We start from the raw sequence: 18,672 nt of genomic DNA on the forward strand, positions 1-18,672 counted from the left end.
GACTGCAGACTGATTATTCTGAAATTTTGGTTTTGTTGAAAAAATGATGGCTAAATAAAGCTCTTTCAAGTCAAACCATTGGCACACGGTTGTTTTATTTTAAATGACGTACTACACTTTGCCACCAGGTGGCAGCCTTCGACACTGAACAGCACTACTTGTGTGCTTTTTTAATCTTTGTCTTTCAGAAGGGCTGCGATGATAATTCACTAACCTACAAAATTCAAAATGCTTTTGTCAGATTTCCGTATGCTTCACTGGGAATAATCTGGAATCAACAGTATAACAGTATCTAGTTTTCGCAGTTAAAACTATAACACCTGTATTTTTAATGTACACGGATTCTCACCGTTGGGCAACATTGGGGATTGGAGCATCTGTCGGGGCCCCGGCTGGCTGTTGGGCCTCATTGGAGCAGTGTTTGGTCCCATCCTGCCTTGCATTGCACCTTGCTGCCTGGGGCCAGATGTTCCCAGAGGAGGGGCCGAGGCTGTGCCCACCCAGCCCTCCTGCTGCTGCATGCCTGGCCGTGGACCACCCGGACCCATGAGTCCTTGAAAAACAGATACACACAGAGATATTAGAAACAACCCAGGACAGACCTGAATGGACATCCACTGGTATTTTATGCAATGGTATAATAATAATAACAATACAGTACAAGTCATCTCTGTAGTGCTGGGGGAAGTAGGAGGACTGCTAATATGTGGGACTGAAAAATGTTTCGCCAGCGCGGGTGACTTCCTGTCACAGGAAATGAGTCACTTTGCCGTGACATGATATATCATAGGAAAAAGGTCTTTCCTCAGAGAGGAGTGTTGGCAAAAGAATGATACTTTATCAAACAGCTATAAAGATATTTACATTTTACAGTGAGAGATGCGAAAGTGAAGTTTGATGACGAACATGTTAGGAGAAATTTTCTAATCCAATTGTTAGAACTCCTAGATTTTTAACAAATTCCTCAAAAAGGCTACTGTATTTTTCTAAACTGATGTTTCCTGTGTAAAAAGTGATTTAATCTCATAACAGTTTGATTATGAGATTAAGTAGCAACAACAAACACTGACCTGTGCCGACCATACCAGCCTGGTTACCCATCATGCCGTGATTTCCCACCATGCCTTGCTGCTGCTGCTGCTGCTGCTGCTGCTGCTGCATGAGTGCGTATGGGCTCGTGGCCCTTATGGGGTACTGTAAAGATGCTTGCTGGGGGGACACATTCATGTCCAGAGAAACGCTCCTCACAGGCAGACCCCTGCCTGGCTGGCCTGGTCGAATGCCACCGAAGTCTGTGAACGGGAAGAAGATGCTTTTAATAATAAAGGAAAAAGTTCAAACATATGTGCATAAGGTTGACGTCCCAATGATGTGCGGTATTTTCTGAACTTTTGTTACTGTGGCGTTTATCTGGGAAGGTGGAACTCACTCGTTGGGCCCATGCCAGTCGCGATGGCCCTGTGCTGCTGCTGCTGCGCTGCCATGGCGGGGTTGGTCTCGGACATCTGTAGGATGTCATTGATGATGTTCTGCTTGTCCATGGGACTGGGCAACGAGACCGGCCGCGTCTCGCAGAAGAGCTGTGGCTGAGCATTCTGCAGGTCGTTCAGGATGTCGTCAAGCTCCGATGACTGGAGGGAGCGGACAGAGGGAAGAACATTAAGGACCGAAGTCTTTATGTAGAAATAAATTGCTGCTCCTGCCATCCACAGCAGGCAAACAAGTCAAAGCATACATGTAAGCATGTCAACACCATTCGCACAGCATATTTGGCCTTGTTTATAACACAGCAGTAACCCTGGGATAAAAAGGACCATTTTCCATGAAATCTAGGCCACTCTTCACTTTGACTTATCAGACACGGATCTTTGCTTACCCGCTGAGAGTTTAAAAAGCACAGTGTGTTTGTTTCTCTTTTTGTCCACATTTTTAAAGCACACATTTAAAAGCAGCTTTATCATTTTGAACATTACTGTCTGCTGATTTACAAAAGGAGACCCCACCCTGTTCCGCTACAAACCAGCTGTACTGGATGAGAAGTCTGCAGTCGTACACGGCTGGCCTTTAGACTATCTGGACATTTTTTGTTTAGCTTTTCACAAAACTATCTTTAACCAAGACAAGGCCACGCGCGGGTCTGGTTTCACTTACTGAACAGAATTCCTTGCCTTGTGAGCCTGAAGGTTTTTTTTTTTATTTTTTAAAAGACATTTTCTCTCTATGATACCTGGGAGGCAGACAAAATATCTACTCCTGAGCCGTGTGTTACAAAACAATATTACTCTCTCCCTGAAATGTGGCTCTGTATTACGTTTACAAGACAACATTCACAGCGCCATTACTGAAGTGAAATGTAATTACACAAATTTGCAATTATGAATGTTACAGCTGAAATGGAAGAGAACGATCTCCATAAGTGAACAGTGTGGCCTGAGGGACTAAGTAAATAAAATGCAGTACCCCTAAAGCGCCACCAGAGTACAGCACACTTGGAATCAGGAATGGCTCCTGATCCTAACACACTGTACGGCAAGGAAAAAGGCACACTGGCCATAATGATGGTGCTTCACTTCAATATTCTTCATGATGGCAGTGCCCATCCAGCATGTAAATAAAAAGTCTTCCTGACAGAAAGGTAGACTGCAGTTTGCAGGGACTGAAGCATGCATGTGTCTGATGGAGACCTTTTCTGCTGCTCCACCTTAAAAGATGTTGTAATGGAAACATCAGCAGACTGATAGCCATACAATGCTGATCATTTGAAGCAGCATTAAAGCATACAGGATATGTGAGAGAGCTAGAGAGCAGCAGAATGAGGTGGGGGTGGTGGTGGTGGTGGTGGTGGGGGGGGGTGGTGGGAGAGAGAAAAGCCCTAATGAGGTCAGGAATGATGTAATGCTCTGGTATGCTCTCAGTTTGCTCTTTTCCTCCTCCTCTCCATTTCTCTCCTCCCACTTTCTATTCTCTCATCTTCTCACTGCTTTTACCCTTAATGGGTCCTATTTCCATCAATCCATGTTACTCTTTTCTCCTCAGCGCATTAGTGCATGAAATGCTATCTGCGTCTGTTGTTTCTGCACCGCGAGTGGTGTGCTGTACTGTATTTCCTTAAAAAAAAAAAAAAATGAAGACAAGTGGACAGTTATCAAATATTAAAATTACGAGTCTCCAGCTACATCTAATGAGAAAAATTACTGCTAAATTACTTTAAAGCGGAGCAGTTTTGACTGTGGATGGGCAGCGAAGGACGCATAATGTACATTGCAGGACGTTTAAGGCAACATGTACACATTTTAAGATCCTGCAAGCCTTTCTCATCAGTTGTGACGTGGATTTAAAGCATGTCTGATAGAAGGAGAGCTTGCCCCCCTACGGTTCTGTGCATGGAAACAGCAGAGGCTGATGGTCTCACAGCAGGGCAACCACCAGGCACTGCCAAACGTGCATTGTTAAACCCCGACTCAGATCCAGATTTCAAATCATACACATTCTTATGCCAATTCCATAAACAGCTTATGTTTTAATATCAACATTTATTCAGGAGTAGGCTACCGCACCTAACCCGGGCCATTTCATAGGAAAGGGAACTGAGAACCAGGGTTGGTAAAGCAGAAGTGCCACAGTCGACTACAGAAAAAGAAATACTCACTGCATTCCAGGATCATGTTTGCAATTTGTCAACTGGAAGTAAAAGAATTCAACAAAAACATGTCATCTTATCACTCCTCAAAGAGCTGATATAGCAATTTCTTAAGTCACGAGAATGGCTGCAATAATTGCTGGTTTGGGTGCAGAAAAATGGATGTTGCTGAAAAGGTCAGCCGACTTATTTTACCTTCCTCAAACAAAGCGAATGCTTAGAAGATGACAAATAAAAGCCACAGGAATCAGCTGTCCATAATATTTTAAAAGTTTTTTAAGGAAATAAGTATATCAGAAAATATTAATATTACTTTGTTTGCTCGCCCCTCATCAACAGTGTGGGTGAATCTGACCATTTCAGACGACTCACTTATCTAATCAGTATCGGTCATGAGAAGCAGTTTAAATAATTCACAATGTTTCCTAAAATGTTTTTTACATTGCGCTTTAATCCAGTGGAGAATTAAGAAAATTCTAGATTAAGACCTTAAAAGGATTCTTCTGTAGTGGAAACAGGTTCATGCAACTTTCATCAACACCACTAAAACAATTAAAGCAAAAAAAAAAAGAAAAAGGTACAATTGCGGGATCCGTTGCTACATTGGACTGCAGTGTACGACCGTATTTCTACTTCCTTCAGCCATCAGGCCTCTACTACGGAGCTCTGCTCTGATTTCTCATTTAGCTCGGCCCCTGCAATCAATAATTCAGCCCTCAAACAATCATGTGAAGGAGAGGGGCAGAGAGGAGGAGGAGGTTAGCAGAGAGAGGGATGAGTGGACCTTTTAACTAGTGCGGCCAGCGTTCACACATGACCAAGCAGAAATACGCCAGGAAGGAACTGAAACCGACTCACACATGCGTTCGCACGCACACATGCGTAATGGTGCTAATGAAGTGGAGGCTTAGCTCATGTCTGACAAATGCTCTTGTCCTGGTTTGAAAATCATACTCAGTATAATACACCAGAACCGGAATGATCCATTAGCATCACGAGCTGCGAGTCTTTTCATCTCCATGTTGCTGTAAGATTTTGTCTGTTCTGCCGACACGCTGGCCCCGTACAGACAATAAAACCTGCACTATTTAAACCATTCATATTAAAGCTCTTTGCCTATCCCCCCCCTCTATTGTTTCTTGTGCGTTGCTTGTTCAACAAACAGGCCATTCCCTCTCCCCTCCATCTCCATGGTAGCAGAGCGGACCTGCAGGAGCATATGGCTCATCATTTTCACTCTGACTGCTGAGGGTGGGCTCTCCTGGGGGTATCTACACCTCTCTTTTATCTCTCCTTCTTTGTTCATTTCAACAGTAGTTCTTATTATCCATCCAATTACATTTTCCATTCATTTCAAATGCACCCCGGTGGTCACGCACATACTGTGCATACACAGCTAGCACACAAACGAACATTTCGTCTGCATGGGGAAAGGCACACAATAAGATATCAACCCACTTAAGCCTAATGAGGGAGAAATCTGCTGATTTAGCTTTTTTTTTAATGTCACTGTTATTTACTTATTTACTCGCAATTTTGAAGAGAGGGAATGAGGAGGGAAACAAAACCAGCAGGCATTCATGTCATTTTGTGTAATTCTATGTAATTCTGTGGATTAGCAGTGACTTATGTGATAGAGCTGCATTTGCAAGTTTCCTGCCTTTCTTTCATTCGTGATTATCAGAGCATGTCGTGCAACGGTTTCCTGTAAATATGGTCATCGAGCGTTGCTTTTCTTTTTTTGCACTAGAGAAGCATTGCACTGAAAAATGCTACACCAAAAACATGGGTTTCGCTAAAAGAAAAAACAAAAAACCCAGAACAAAACACCGTCTTTTACTTGTTCATTTCCTTCTACTCTTTTTTCCTTTGCTCTCTTTCAAAACTGAGCCAGATCTGAGCTCGGTGCCAAATCTAAGGCTCCTGGCCAAAAGCGACCGGGATCAAATGACTGGAGAACCGCAGGCACTCCTTCCAAATGTCACAGTTGTTTGAAGATGGAGGACAGTTTGCCTCTGCCTGTGCTGCCAGCACCAAGGCAGTGAAGGGAGCAGTGCGTGAGTGTGTGTACGAGTGTGAACACAACATGCATGAAGGCTTATGTGTGCATGACAAGACTATAAATCTGAATGGGACTGTATATATGCCACAAATGCTGTCTGATCTGTAACTGTCAGACCGTTTGTGTGTTGAGCTGTATTATCCTGTGTGGACGTGGGACCTGGAGGAAACCAACATCTGCTACCTAACCCAGATTAACACTCAGCGAGAGGCAAGTGGAGCAGCACAGGGCAAAAAAAAGTTTGCATTTGCGCAACGAACTGCAGAGAAGAGGGTCACAAAATCAAAAAGTTCTAGACGAGCTAGAGCTCTTTCATCAATTATGGGAATATATACATGTAGCTTTTTGTTAAAACTAACCTGTTCTGCCCGGTCGTATCCTGTGTCGTGTTTCTCAGCCTTGACAAGCGGATGTTTGCCCCCTTCGACCTTCACCTCCCCTGGCTCCAGTTTAGGGACCTTGTCCTTCAGTACAGTGTCATCTTTATCTAGTAGATAGCGTAGCAGGGCATTGTCTTTCTTCTTTGGGCTCAAGGGCTCCTGCTTGGGAGCGATATCTGCCCCAGGAGTTACACCCCCTGCCCCCTGGGCTTGGTCTTGGCTCATTTCTTTGCCTGTAGCCTCTGCTGTGAGTTTGGCCAGATCTACAGGGGATGTACTGTTCTGAAGCAGTTGGTGGAGAATCTTATGCTTCTCTTTCAGGGATGACGCATGTGTGCTGCCACCTGTGTGGCTACTTCGGACTCCTGTCCCCGACTGGTCCTTTGCCTCACCTCCAGCGCCAGGAGACAGGGGTGTCTCCAGGGGCTCTGGCTTGGTAGTGAGTAGTTGCAATAGCTTGGTGTGGCCCTTGTTGTCGTGAAGGCGATTGTGAGCGTCGTGGCCCTCAGAAGTTCCTTCCCTCTCCTCCTTGGGTTCAGGCAGGTTGCTCTCTGTGTGACCCTGGGGGTGACCCGCCTCTGTGTGAGGTCCGAATGAGTCTCCTGTTCCACCAGTGGAGCCACTGCCTCCATGTTTTGACATCAGATGAGTGTTTACTCCCGACCCTGGTGTGACCCCGGCTGGGGAGCCTATCTTGCGGTCTGGAGACCCCAGTGTGTGTGCATGGGGAGGCCCATGCCCTTGTCCAACACCGTGGCACTCGCTGAGCGCCTGCAGAGCTGACAGAGAACTGCTAGTGTAGCTGTTAGTATGGGTGCTAGTGGTGCTACCATTACCTGCAACCCCAGGCCCACCGCCAGAAATTCCTACAGGGGAGGGTGAATGCAGGCCACCTGCTACACGAGGGCTGCCCGCCCCACCAGGACTACCCCGGTGCCTGGGTGACAGCATAGAGTTCTGTTGAGGTGGATGGGGCCCACCGGCCGGGCTGGGGCTAGCGCGAGAGGGGCTGTTCATCCGCCAGTTAAGGCCCTGCTGTGGTGGCTGCATGCCCCCAGTGTGGTTGTGTGGTGGGGGGCAGCCAAAACGGTAGCCCTGTATGTGACCTCCTATGGCTGCTGGTTCTCTGAGGCCAGCGGGGGCTGGAGGGGAAAAAGGCGTGCTGTTGCTGCTGATGGTAGTGTCTTGGCCCTGAGGCCCCGAACCTGGCAAACTGCCTGGGGTTGGAGGAGTCATGGAGGGCGTGGAGGGGTTCATCGGTTTGGGAGCCACCCCCGTGGCCTGACTGCCAGGGCCCATGTCCTGACCCATTCCACACACTGTCTGCTCCCTGGAGATTCAAAACACACAGAAAACACATTTCAATAGATGATATTCTGATAGCATTTATCAACAAGAAAACAGATAAAACCGACCCCTTCATTGTTAGACAAGGGTCAACGCAGCAAATGTATTTAAATATTTTATGTAACAATTTACTGGTTTTTGTGCATCCAAACCTAAATTGGCGGTTCAGGTCACAGAGGTGATCTGGGTAAATACATTCAAACCTGGCATGTGGGTACAGAAGAACCTTCATAGGTTGTGCTGCAGGGCCCCAACAGGCTTTAACCAAGTAAATACAACAGATTTCTACATTTATTCCTGACATGAGTACGGGGGGGTGTCTACCTCTGGAGAATGTGCAGGGACATGTAGAGCTGGGGTTCGTTGGTGGCGGATGAGCGCACCAGTTTGCTCTTGGTGTGGGCCGACACGATGGTTCCGTCAGATAGGGAAAAGCGATAGATGGGGCTGAACGCCTGTCCGTGGCGGAGCACTAGAGACATAAATACACTTCTATCACACTGAGTATCAGATACACAAACAGCACTGAACACTTCTAGTAGGTAGTAGGTATCGAGAGCCAAGAATTAAACATGATCCCATGAGTGAGTGGCTTTACCTTCCTGCTGATGTCTCTTGGCAAATGACATCTCTCCATCGTTCTGCAGGTGGAACCTCTGGATGCAGCGCCTCACCAGATCCTCCCAGCCCGGCTTCATGGACGCCCGCAGGAGACTGGTATCCAGAGACGTTATCTTACCTGAACACAGGCGATCCAGTTACTGTTTTTTATTACCATCCCTCTTAACGGTTAACCCAAATGAACATCATCCCACTACTTATTCTGTCCAACAAATAGTCCAAAACCCAACAACTTTCCATTTACTGTCATGAATGAAAGAACAGGAACAATCTTTGGGTTTATGCACATACTTGATGTGCTTGGTTAAAGGAAATGATATGATGAATGAATTATCAAAACAGCAATCGGTTCCAGAAAATAATTAATTTTCTTTTGTGTTTGCTTGGTGTTGCAGCTCCACATGGAACAAAGGATTTCTATACATAAATCAACACCAGCTGAGCTGACAGGGATTAAATGTCTCTTCAGACATGAGCATACAGCGCAGCTAGTCGGCTGGTTTGCAGCAGAACTGGGCTCTGTGGTTTGTTATCTGGCCAAGAAATATTAACTTACTTACTTTTGGATAATTTCAAGACAAGTGTAAAAACATTAGCTTGACATATGTTCTGAAACTAAAACCTGAATGTTACACAGGTGAAACGATTACAGCACAAAAAGATTAACATAAAATGATTACAACAGGTGAAAGGACTGAGTTCAGCAGCTCAAGCTCACTGTTCACAGCTCAAAAAACACATCATAGACAGAAGCACTGATGCATTTGAATGGCCAGCAGGCAGATGGCTGCTTGACTGACAGACAAAGGATCCGATTAGACTTGCTGTTGGTAGCATTTTACAGCTCAACACCATATCCAACAAGTCACACAAAGGCATAGTCCAAATTTAACAGACGTATTTTCTTTGTGTATCGAAAGTGTTTTCTGTAATTGTAATAAAACATGTAACTGTCTATCTTGGTTGAAGCCTTTTGGAATCATCATTTTTAATTCAAGTCGAGATTTTTTTTAATACCTAAACTTGGGTTTGAGGTGATTTTCAGGCTGGTGACAGAGTGTGTGCTGGAATAGAAGCTCTATTCAAAAAGCAACACGAGGGAAATACTCCACTCAATTGTAAGAAGGGGATCTAAATATAACACTTAAATATTAGCCTTTACTGACAGTGCTGCTTAGAGGGCTGAGAAAATTGGGTTTGTGCCACTGTGGAAGTTCTTCCTGACATCATCTTGTGGCTACGTGGTTGTGTGACTGCTTCTTTATACCTTGCAGGTCCTGGCGAGTGGTGAAGCTTTCGTGTGTGGGAAGCATGGGTCTTTCCTTCATAGGTACCCTCCGAGCCACGCAGATCAGACACGACTGGAAGTCTGAGAGAGAGGAGAGAGAGCAGAATGCAGTGAATGGGAGGAGGAAACAGAAATCAGGTGGAGGAGCAAAGATGAGTGGGCAGAGAAAGAAGGGATGGAGGGCGGAGGGGGAGAGTAGAGAGGTGGAGAGGGGTGTATGGGGTTGTGAATGATGAGATGGAGGGAGGGAAAGAAAATGAAATACATCTTATTCCCAGGCAGCATAATTAATACAGTTATTAATGAGCGTGGGGATCAGGGCTCCGCTGCTTTCATGAGGAGGAGTACCTCTCGCTGGCAAGGGGAATGATGAAGTGTGACCTTTGGAAGTGTGTGTTTCGCCTGCGTGCCTGCATCGCTCTAGCTGGTATCACCAGTAGTGCCATCTCACAACCATGACGCCTCCCCCGGCCCAACGTTTAAGACCGCCATCACTCAAGCTTGACACTAGCCTCTAAAACACATGCACACACATATTCAGAAAAGCCCAGTTGGGGTGACCCCAAAAAGTCTGCAATCTAACTTTCCTGTGCCAATAATACCCACAATCCCACATGTTTTTGGCAAAGGAATGCATGCTAGTGCTCTCGCTCTTTCCTTTTCACACACACACACACACACACACACACACACACACACACACACACACACACACACACACACACACACACACACACACACACACACACACACACACACACACACACACACACACACACACACACACCTCATTCTGACTTATAAAAGAACTTCTTGGGTGGTCCTACTCTTAGATCTGTGAATCTGTAACTCTCTCAATACTTTATATGCAACTGTAACAACTGCATTCCCACTTGCATACAGATACAGGAATACACTCGCACACCCCTGGCCTGAGTCGTATCCTTGTCTATTTGCCAACGTACAGTTGGCAAGCAGCTGGTGCACAAAGGGAGCCAGAAAGGGGAAAAGGCAGGTCGAGACTAGACTCAGTGTCAAACATTAGTATTTTCCTGTCTTTTTTGATTAAACACTGAGATATGGCTTCACATGAAGAAATCAGGGCCACTTATTAAAGTCAAAGAGCAAATAGGATTTGGGTGTAGAGTACTGCACATGAATGCTTCACGCTTTAGGGAGATGGTCAGCCGGCGCTAATGTCAGGTTCCCATTTAAGGCCAAGACCACAGGTGGGAAAGACCAGTGAACTCTCAGCAGTGGCAGCGTGCTTCAAAGTGTTGATATGTCAAAAAAATCATTTGAAGGTTCTCAAAAAACTGATTCTCTAATGCAATACATGTGCGATTCAACACGCCACACCCTTCCCCTGGAGCCATAAGCATAGATTTGTAAAGGATGCACATGAATTATAGATGGGCTTTAATGACAGCTGCCCAGCCTCTTGTCTCCCTTGTGTCACTTAACTTTTCATGGATGCAAGTTGAGTGGAAACGGCGCTGCCCTTCATCAGCTGCTTAAAACCCTTTTCACATACAGAGCCCGTTATAAGGCTAAATATAGCTAAAACTCAATGATCAATTCACGATAAGCCTACATATTTAAATGGATGAAACTTGGATTCATATTTAACATCATTTTCCCTGACGCAGCAGTCATGTTCTGCTGCTGTTTTTATTTGGAGCCCTGCAAGTATCTCCACTTTCTTGTATTCCAATTAATGCTTCTGCACAACAACATGAGCGCACATCTCTGCTTGCAGACATCATCTGACATTATTTAAGAACTTAAGATGCTGCTAAACTTTCAGCCATCCGTTGAAAATAGCAACAAGATGTTTGGTGTTATGTAAGAGATGCTCATGGATTTTCGTTCCTCGTTTCGTTTTTGACTGTGGTCTATCACAGAGCTTGCATTTTCTCTGCCATGAGCTTTTGCATCAAATAATCACAGCCCGTTCCACCTGTTATTTATTACATCAGGCTGTGTTTGATTGCAGACTCTGAGATCCAGATTGTTATAGCTTCAAACATTTTCTCTGTACAGAATCCTTATAATGTGAGACATTTAAAATTCTAACTCTGTTTCACATCTAAAATGGTTAGAGAGCCAATGAACTCATCTCCTCCAAGGTTGTTCATAGGTTCGAAGGACCCTTAAGGTGTGTTTTTTTATATACTATATCCCCTCCCTCCCTGCATACCGTCTCCTTCCTCCTTTATAGACTTGGGCTCGGAAACTGCAAAACACTGCATGGTCTCGTATTTCTGCTGCTGAGGTTCATGGTCGTGTGGCTCATCCTGGTTTTCGCTGTGGGGGTTGACCAACATTCGACAGTTGAATGTGTGACTGTTCCTCCTCGGACCCTCGCTGGACCATGGCACGCCGTTCACTACAGCGTAAACAAGAAGGAGAAACAAAAGAGGTTACCTGACAAAGTTTCACACAGCTTAAAAACTTAACAAAATGGGGAGATGGGTGAGCCGTGACACGTGAGCCAAGAGAGGCTACCACATTGCATGTGAAAGACATAATAAGAGCAAGACAGAGAGAATGAAGCTGGGCGAATGAAGTGTAAAAATGAGGGAGTGGTTGCTGGGTAGAGATCTGTCATAATGAGCAGTTGGGACCCTGAGCCATGTATCTGCTGCCATGCATCACAGCCAGGCCTCCATATGCAAGTCCTCTAAAATGTCACTGCCAATCTTTCTTCTTCTCTCCAATGCTTAACACAAGCAAACAAGCCTGTACACGAAAGTGCAAGCAGACGCATGCACACATACACACACAAAAAAAGAGATATGTACAGTCACACACACATAACTCATTTCACTCAAAGTCCTATCGCACTCCATCTGGTTTGTGATCTCATTCACTGCATTGATAATCTCCCAGTATCTGGGACACAGCCCACTGATCGTTTTCAGGGTACTCTTGCTCTGTGCTGCTCACCCACCCAGATGGCTGGGCAATCAGACCTCAATCCGGAGCACCAGGAGACAGGAGGAGAGGAGAAGGGACTTAGACAGAACTCCTGGTGGGGTACGCTGACATACATTACAGCCACCGAGGAAAGGGGGAGGTAAGACTTGGAGGTTAGGGTGAGATAAGGTAAGAGGGAGGTAAATTTGGAGGAGGTGAAGAAAAGGCCAAATGTCTATTTTACATAAATCGATAGTCTTTCTTCAAGAGATGAGCAACACTTTGAGAAAGACAATGCCAGGGTGGATAAGAAACCAGAAAGTGAGAACATGAAAATGGGAACTGGTGGTGAGGGTGAGAATAACAAAAAAAAAAAAAAAAAAAAAGTAAGGAGAAGCAGAAGGAAGGACTTCAGATGAGAATATAAGAAGGGAGTGATGCTGCTGACAGGGGAGAGATGCTGAAATAGGAAGCTAATTAGCTGAACAGAGACAGAGAGCGAAAGTATGTGCTGACCACAAAAAAGAAGAACCTATAGATTCTTGCTAACACTGAATAAGAATTTTCAACACGGTCATGGGAAAATAGCTGGCTTTTTCACATCCTCTCCATATTAATTTAAAATTTTAGCTTTTTAATTGAACTGACATCACTATCAAACAGTCACCCACAGCGCAACAAGCCTGTCTGAGCAGGAGCGAAGAAGGGTGAGGGTGTTAAAATGTAGAGGAAACACACAATGAGCAAGTGAAGAGGGAAATCAGAGTCTGCTAAGATATGGAGAGAGATAGGAGGGATGCAACATCAAGACAGGAAATCCAATGATTGCAGATAAAATGATATCAAGGCTAACCTAGAGATTTGGGCAGCAAGTTTTTGATGAATTCGGCGTGATCTCCGACATGCAACACGCTGTAGACGCTGGTGTTCATCAGCTCGTCCTGGTTGTAGCGCAGGTACTGAGTTACATTCTCAGACACGAACACAATGTTGCCCTCCATGTTAACCACGAAAAAGAAGCCATCCAGGGCCTGGAAGGGCAAAAAAGAGAAAAATATGTCAATGACATTAACATTGTTTATTACATTTTGTTTTATATTTATAAAATAAATAAAGTGGGTGAAGGGAAATGTGATCTATATTATATTTTTTATTATTATCAATTGTAATGAATGTTAAAAAATGTAAGAAATAAACACATCCTGTTTCAGAAACATTTCACAGACAGGGCTGGCAGAGCATGTTCAACCTGTATTTCCTGATGACAACAAGCTCATAGTAATAAAACCATAATTCATTAAACACAGACCTGATTATATGCCTTTCGTATTCATATTAGGGAGGATTTTACTGTTGACACAATTTCCAGTCTTTGTGTACCTTCGGTCGTTTGGGGTAAAAAGAATCTAATCCTCTGACGTAAGTGAAAAACAGACAGCTTCACAAATTACCCAAATTCCTTATTGTTCTCTTTTTTCATCTTCAGTGATGCAAATTGTGATCGATTTGGTGTTACCGAGATCCAGCTGGCTCTCAGGTACAGTATTTAAATTTTAACACATCTTTCCCAGTTTTGTAAAATGTAGCACATTTAAATTTGATGTTAAAAAAAAAAAGAAGAAAAAAAAAGTAATGAGCGTAGCTGGGTACCTCCCTCGCTCGTGCTGCCGCTCATCGGTGTGTCTCATAGGCAGCAGGATAAAAGCATATGTCTGCAGAGATTGGAGGATGTGGAGCAGGAGGAGCATTTAATTGAAAGAATACAACCCCAGGTCACCCATTAAGCACAAGATGGTGCCAATTAGGCCATCAAATCACCCAGAGGCCTTAAAAGGGAATTCTGAGGGTTGTAAAGCTATAAAATCTACAGTCAAGATAAGAGACTGGAGACTCCTGTCAAGGTGTCTGCTCCTCACCTCCGACTGAATAATCATTAGACACACACACACACACACACACACACACACACACACACACACACACACACACACACACACACACACACACACACACACACACACACACACACACACACACACACACACACGTGGAACCTAGCAAACACATGTCGGAGGTTACACATGGTTGTATGCAGGAGATGGAAATAAAAGAAAATCTCATCAATCACTGCATAGAGGGCTGAGCGTGCAGCAAGGTTGTGCAAGTCCACCCTGTGTGAAGAAAGGCTGTGTACTGGACAAGTAGGGCAAATAGAAACAGAGCAAACACTCTTCAGTGCCAACTCTTGCCTTCTTCCAGACACTCGTGCATATTTCTCTAACCTTAACTTACAATGCCCCGATTAAAAACACACCACATGGGCGACTGAAGAAGATAAAAATGAACACACTCTAAATAAATGTGCTCTGAGCCACCATGCCCACCATCTTAATCTTCCATTGTGCGTCTTTTGTCTTGATCTATGACTCGATATCGCTTAAGCTTCCACAGCAATGTAAAGTAGGTAATAAATTGTTTTAGGGAGCAGGGTCAGATCGACCCCCCCCCCCATCCTTTCTGGGTGATATTTATGATACTGGTGCTCCGCAATAAGAGTTCTCCTTTAAAAAAAGTCTTTCTTAACAAACTGCATGATAAAGCATTAAGTCTGCTTAAACAAATACAAGCAGCCCCGTAGTAGGGCTTGGTTCTGTGAGCGAGTGTCCACAACTGATTGGTATTACTTATGACTAATCAGGATGGTTTTCTGTATCTGTCCATATACTAAAGCATCATAAAGGTGCCAGTCTTGAGTCACTATAATGCACAAAGGCAACAGAATGACGTAGCAGCCCAGGAATGCGAGCTTAATGACACAATAGTCATATGACAGAACAAGACTTGGAGGATAAAGCAGCAAAGTTTTTTCATGGATCTCTCCTTCTTCCTGCCCTCCACAGAAGGTGGGGGGCACGGGGCCTTTGCGGAGGTCTGTGGTACAAATTGGTGCCTTTCCTGTCCATGCCTATTCTCCTCAGAGCATCCCATAATGAACCCAGGCTGGCATACGGGGGGGGGGGGGGGGGCACGACACGGCTAGAGCGGGTGTGAATGGCAGATCATCGTGTTTTGGGGATGCTGACAGATGGGAAAGGCGTGCTGGCTGCACCAGGTTATATTTAGCTGTGAGTTAGTATGTCGATTCAGTGACGCTGGCCTAGGAGAGCTATAAATATTCTCTGACAGGACTGATCTAGAGACAAAACGCAGAGAAGAAGGGGAGGAAGAAAGACAAGAGGAACAAACAAGTCAAAAAGGGAGGAATGAAGGAGGAAGCGAGCGAGCTAACATGCTAAATGGACTGATTCATTCAGCAGGCTGTTGCTTTCCTTCCCATTCTACGTGACCACTTCAGAAGCCCTCAACAGGACAACAAGGCCACCGCACGGAGATTTACAACCAATCCAGGGAAGATACGAGATACTGGTGGCTTTTTCAGCATTGATACACTCGTATGTTTGTACTTGTTCTCTGTGGACAGCGCTGTTCATTACTTAAAGAAAGAAGAATATCCTTCAAAACACGTCTTCAAGGATTTCATCCTACGACAGTTTGCATGAGTGTTTCTGTGTGGGATACCTCAGGATGAGTGTTCAGTTTGAGGAGTTTTAATAAGACACTGAATATCAAGAGGCAGCGCTCTACCCACCTCCAGCATCATTGGTCCCAAGGCGTCTTTGTCGATCACACTTTGGCCAGTTGATGAGACATCAGCCTTCTGTACCTCCTCCTCATTTGCTGCTGCAGCTTTTTCTGTTAACAGAAGTGCAAGTGACAAAAAGTTTAGAAGAAAAAGAGGGATAAAACGATCATTCCTCATTTAAAACAAAACAAATGCCCTGAAATTGACCCACATGGTTAAACGTGATCACTTGTTCACAAGACATTGATCAGCGAGTGTCCTTCTGTCAGAGCACCTCTCAAACCTGAGCACTAATCACCAAGTAAAATGAAAGGTTGCAAATCAATGTGTTTGATCGTGGTGCTCAAACACTGATAGCAGGAATTGGACGGTTGCAATTTTTATAAATTCCTCCAAATCACTATATATTCTGCGAGTTTTGAGGATGAACCCATTTATATTTTTGAAGTTAATACGTATGCACCAAAATGCTTTTTGGGTTCAGCTATAAACTCCCAAGCGAAGAAGGTCAGGGAGAAAATAAAGAAAAAATATGCAGACTTATGTGTATCATTTGTCTGCAATAACCTGAAACAAATATAGTTTTAAATGCACCATTTACTTTTAATAGCTAACATGTGAAGTTGGTCATCTTTTACAGGGTGCTGCCATGTTCTTACAGTAGTATGGTTAACCAGATTCCAGAGATGGCTGTTGACTTTTTTACTGTCAACTGTAGGCAACACTGACAGGAGTGTTCAGTTGGGAGTAATTTGCAACCACTAAAGCCACTAAATCCACACGCTAACTGGACCTTTCAGAGACAAACCTGTACAATTCAAATAAACAACCCGCATTAAAAAAAAAACACACAAGTTGGGACACTGCAATGACTAAAGCAGACTTGACTCATTTGAAAACAGAATTTCTACAGAACCACGTTTGACAAGTCAGCACTGATACTGTTTAGTCAGGGGCAGCCTCCCTCTTCATATGGATAGCCTTTCTCAAATAACTGGAGCTGGCAGGGACTCCTTGCGAGCTTAGGCTGCTGTAGGATTTCCATGTATGGAAAGAGTATGGCTGGTTGCATATACATGCACATATAGTCTTTACAATTAATAAACATGAATTAACACAAAAATAATCTTTCTAACTCAGAGCAGAGAACCCACTGCCCCCTAAACCTTTTTTTAATGTAATGATCACGTGATTGATCTACTTAGCGTTGGAAAAAGCAGGGTGTACCTGGGCTGTGCCGGTGTGCATTTCTCCGTATGAGTGATTGGGTTAATAATCATGCAGAGTAGCCTTATGTTAAGAGTGTAGGCTGCCCTACTTTTAGAGATAATAATGAGAGGCGCAAAATGAGTGGACTGTTAGGGGGGTACATTCAACTGCCACACCGTGCTAAGAAGAAAATTCACCATATGGTGAGAGAAATGTTGCGGTGGAAAACAAAGAGAAATGTGTCCTCCTTTAGGTGCACGCGTGTGGAAGCTGACACAAATGCAGGTTTCTGCCCTGCTCTATGGGCTCGTCCAGCACCGTACAGACCCACATTCATCTCTTTCAGCATTAATGATGGGTGCATCAGCAGGACCTCTGCAGGCCCAGCAGGGCCCAGTATACCAGCACAGCTGCCATACGACTGTATCCATCACTCAATGTCAGGGCAGGCCTCACTAGCGCTCTGTCTGAAGAACGGACCACAGCCAGAGGGACCGGCTGATTATTTATAAGGGCTGCTTCTGGTAATAACCCAGGCATAATCAGTAACTGGCGAGATGTTTGCTAATGTGCCTCTAATGTTCACACATGCATAATGAGTAAAAATATGTTAGCTGTAGACAGATGTTATGAAAACGCCTCTGATCTGTTCGGGGTCTAAGGATAGAGGGTGTTACTCTGTACAGACCGTAAAGACCTCAGATTGTCATTAATGAATTTTGGCTGTACAAATAAAATTCAATTGATTGATTAATTAATTTTCTCCTTGTTTCAGCTCTATCCTCCCTGATGCCATTTAGCACCACGCAAGTAGACAGCATGAAAAGAACAAAAAGGGGTGAATTAACAGATTTCAGCTGGAGGCCACTTTTTTTTTTTTTTTTTTTTTTTTTTTACATTTTAAAGGCCATCATTACCGCATTGCACTTCCCTGCAGGGCTGTGACACCAATTAGTGAGGGTTATTAAGTTACATTGGTGTACTTCAATGCATTCAGTAATGTCACAATAAACTGAGTATATCTATAACAAAGTAATGACGCTCCCAGTTGGAGAACCAATAATAGCTCTACAGAAAAAAGACCCCAAACACCATAAACAACCTTGGAACAAAACACTAAACAGATGACACATGAGGTGTAAGGAAAAGAAGGAATGGCAGTTGTAAAAAAACAACAAAAAAACAAAAAACAGAACAGCATCTCTCCGAGCTTTCAGCGCATCCTCGGTTCAACAAGTGCAGCGGCTCTGAGGGTAAAAAATGAACAGTACAGTAGTCAAAATTACTACCTCTCTGAACTGAGCAGGAGGAGGTGTGGCAGCTGTCTGTTAGGCAGTAAAGGGTGATGCTGAAATCTGAAGAAAAAAAACTGTTTTAGCCATTGTTACAGTAAAAAAAAAATGCAGGCCAGGGGGGAGTCAAGGAAGGGAAGGGCTTGAAGAAGAGAGGAATAAGTACTGGAGAGGGTGAAGAATGGACAGATGGTGGCTGGAGACAGTGATTTTTGCGTTCCATTGCTCACATTACATAACGCTCAGCCTTGTGAGTCACATAAAACAAGAT

General features: G+C 44.3%; 1 protein-coding gene across 3 annotated transcripts in view; it reads right to left on the reverse strand.

Moving 5' to 3' along the window:
* Positions 1-18,672, reverse strand: part of ncoa2 (nuclear receptor coactivator 2) — a 54,465-nt gene that overhangs the window by 7,710 nt on the left and 28,083 nt on the right. For all 3 annotated transcript variants that reach the window (XM_068303977.1, XM_068303975.1, XM_068303976.1), the window contains 10 exons: positions 15,907-16,010; positions 13,111-13,288; positions 11,539-11,727; positions 9,318-9,419; positions 8,028-8,168; positions 7,754-7,901; positions 6,062-7,412; positions 1,430-1,631; positions 1,071-1,292; positions 350-553 (listed from right to left, as the gene is read on the reverse strand). In XM_068303977.1, the coding sequence (XP_068160078.1) occupies positions 350-553; positions 1,071-1,292; positions 1,430-1,631; positions 6,062-7,412; positions 7,754-7,901; positions 8,028-8,168; positions 9,318-9,419; positions 11,539-11,727; positions 13,111-13,288; positions 15,907-16,010 (2,841 nt within the window). The remainder of the gene's footprint in view (positions 1-349; positions 554-1,070; positions 1,293-1,429; positions 1,632-6,061; positions 7,413-7,753; positions 7,902-8,027; positions 8,169-9,317; positions 9,420-11,538; positions 11,728-13,110; positions 13,289-15,906; positions 16,011-18,672) is intronic.

Source organism: Antennarius striatus, chromosome 20 (assembly GCF_040054535.1).
Source record: "Antennarius striatus isolate MH-2024 chromosome 20, ASM4005453v1, whole genome shotgun sequence".
In the NCBI taxonomy this organism is placed as follows: Eukaryota; Metazoa; Chordata; class Actinopteri; order Lophiiformes; family Antennariidae; genus Antennarius; species Antennarius striatus.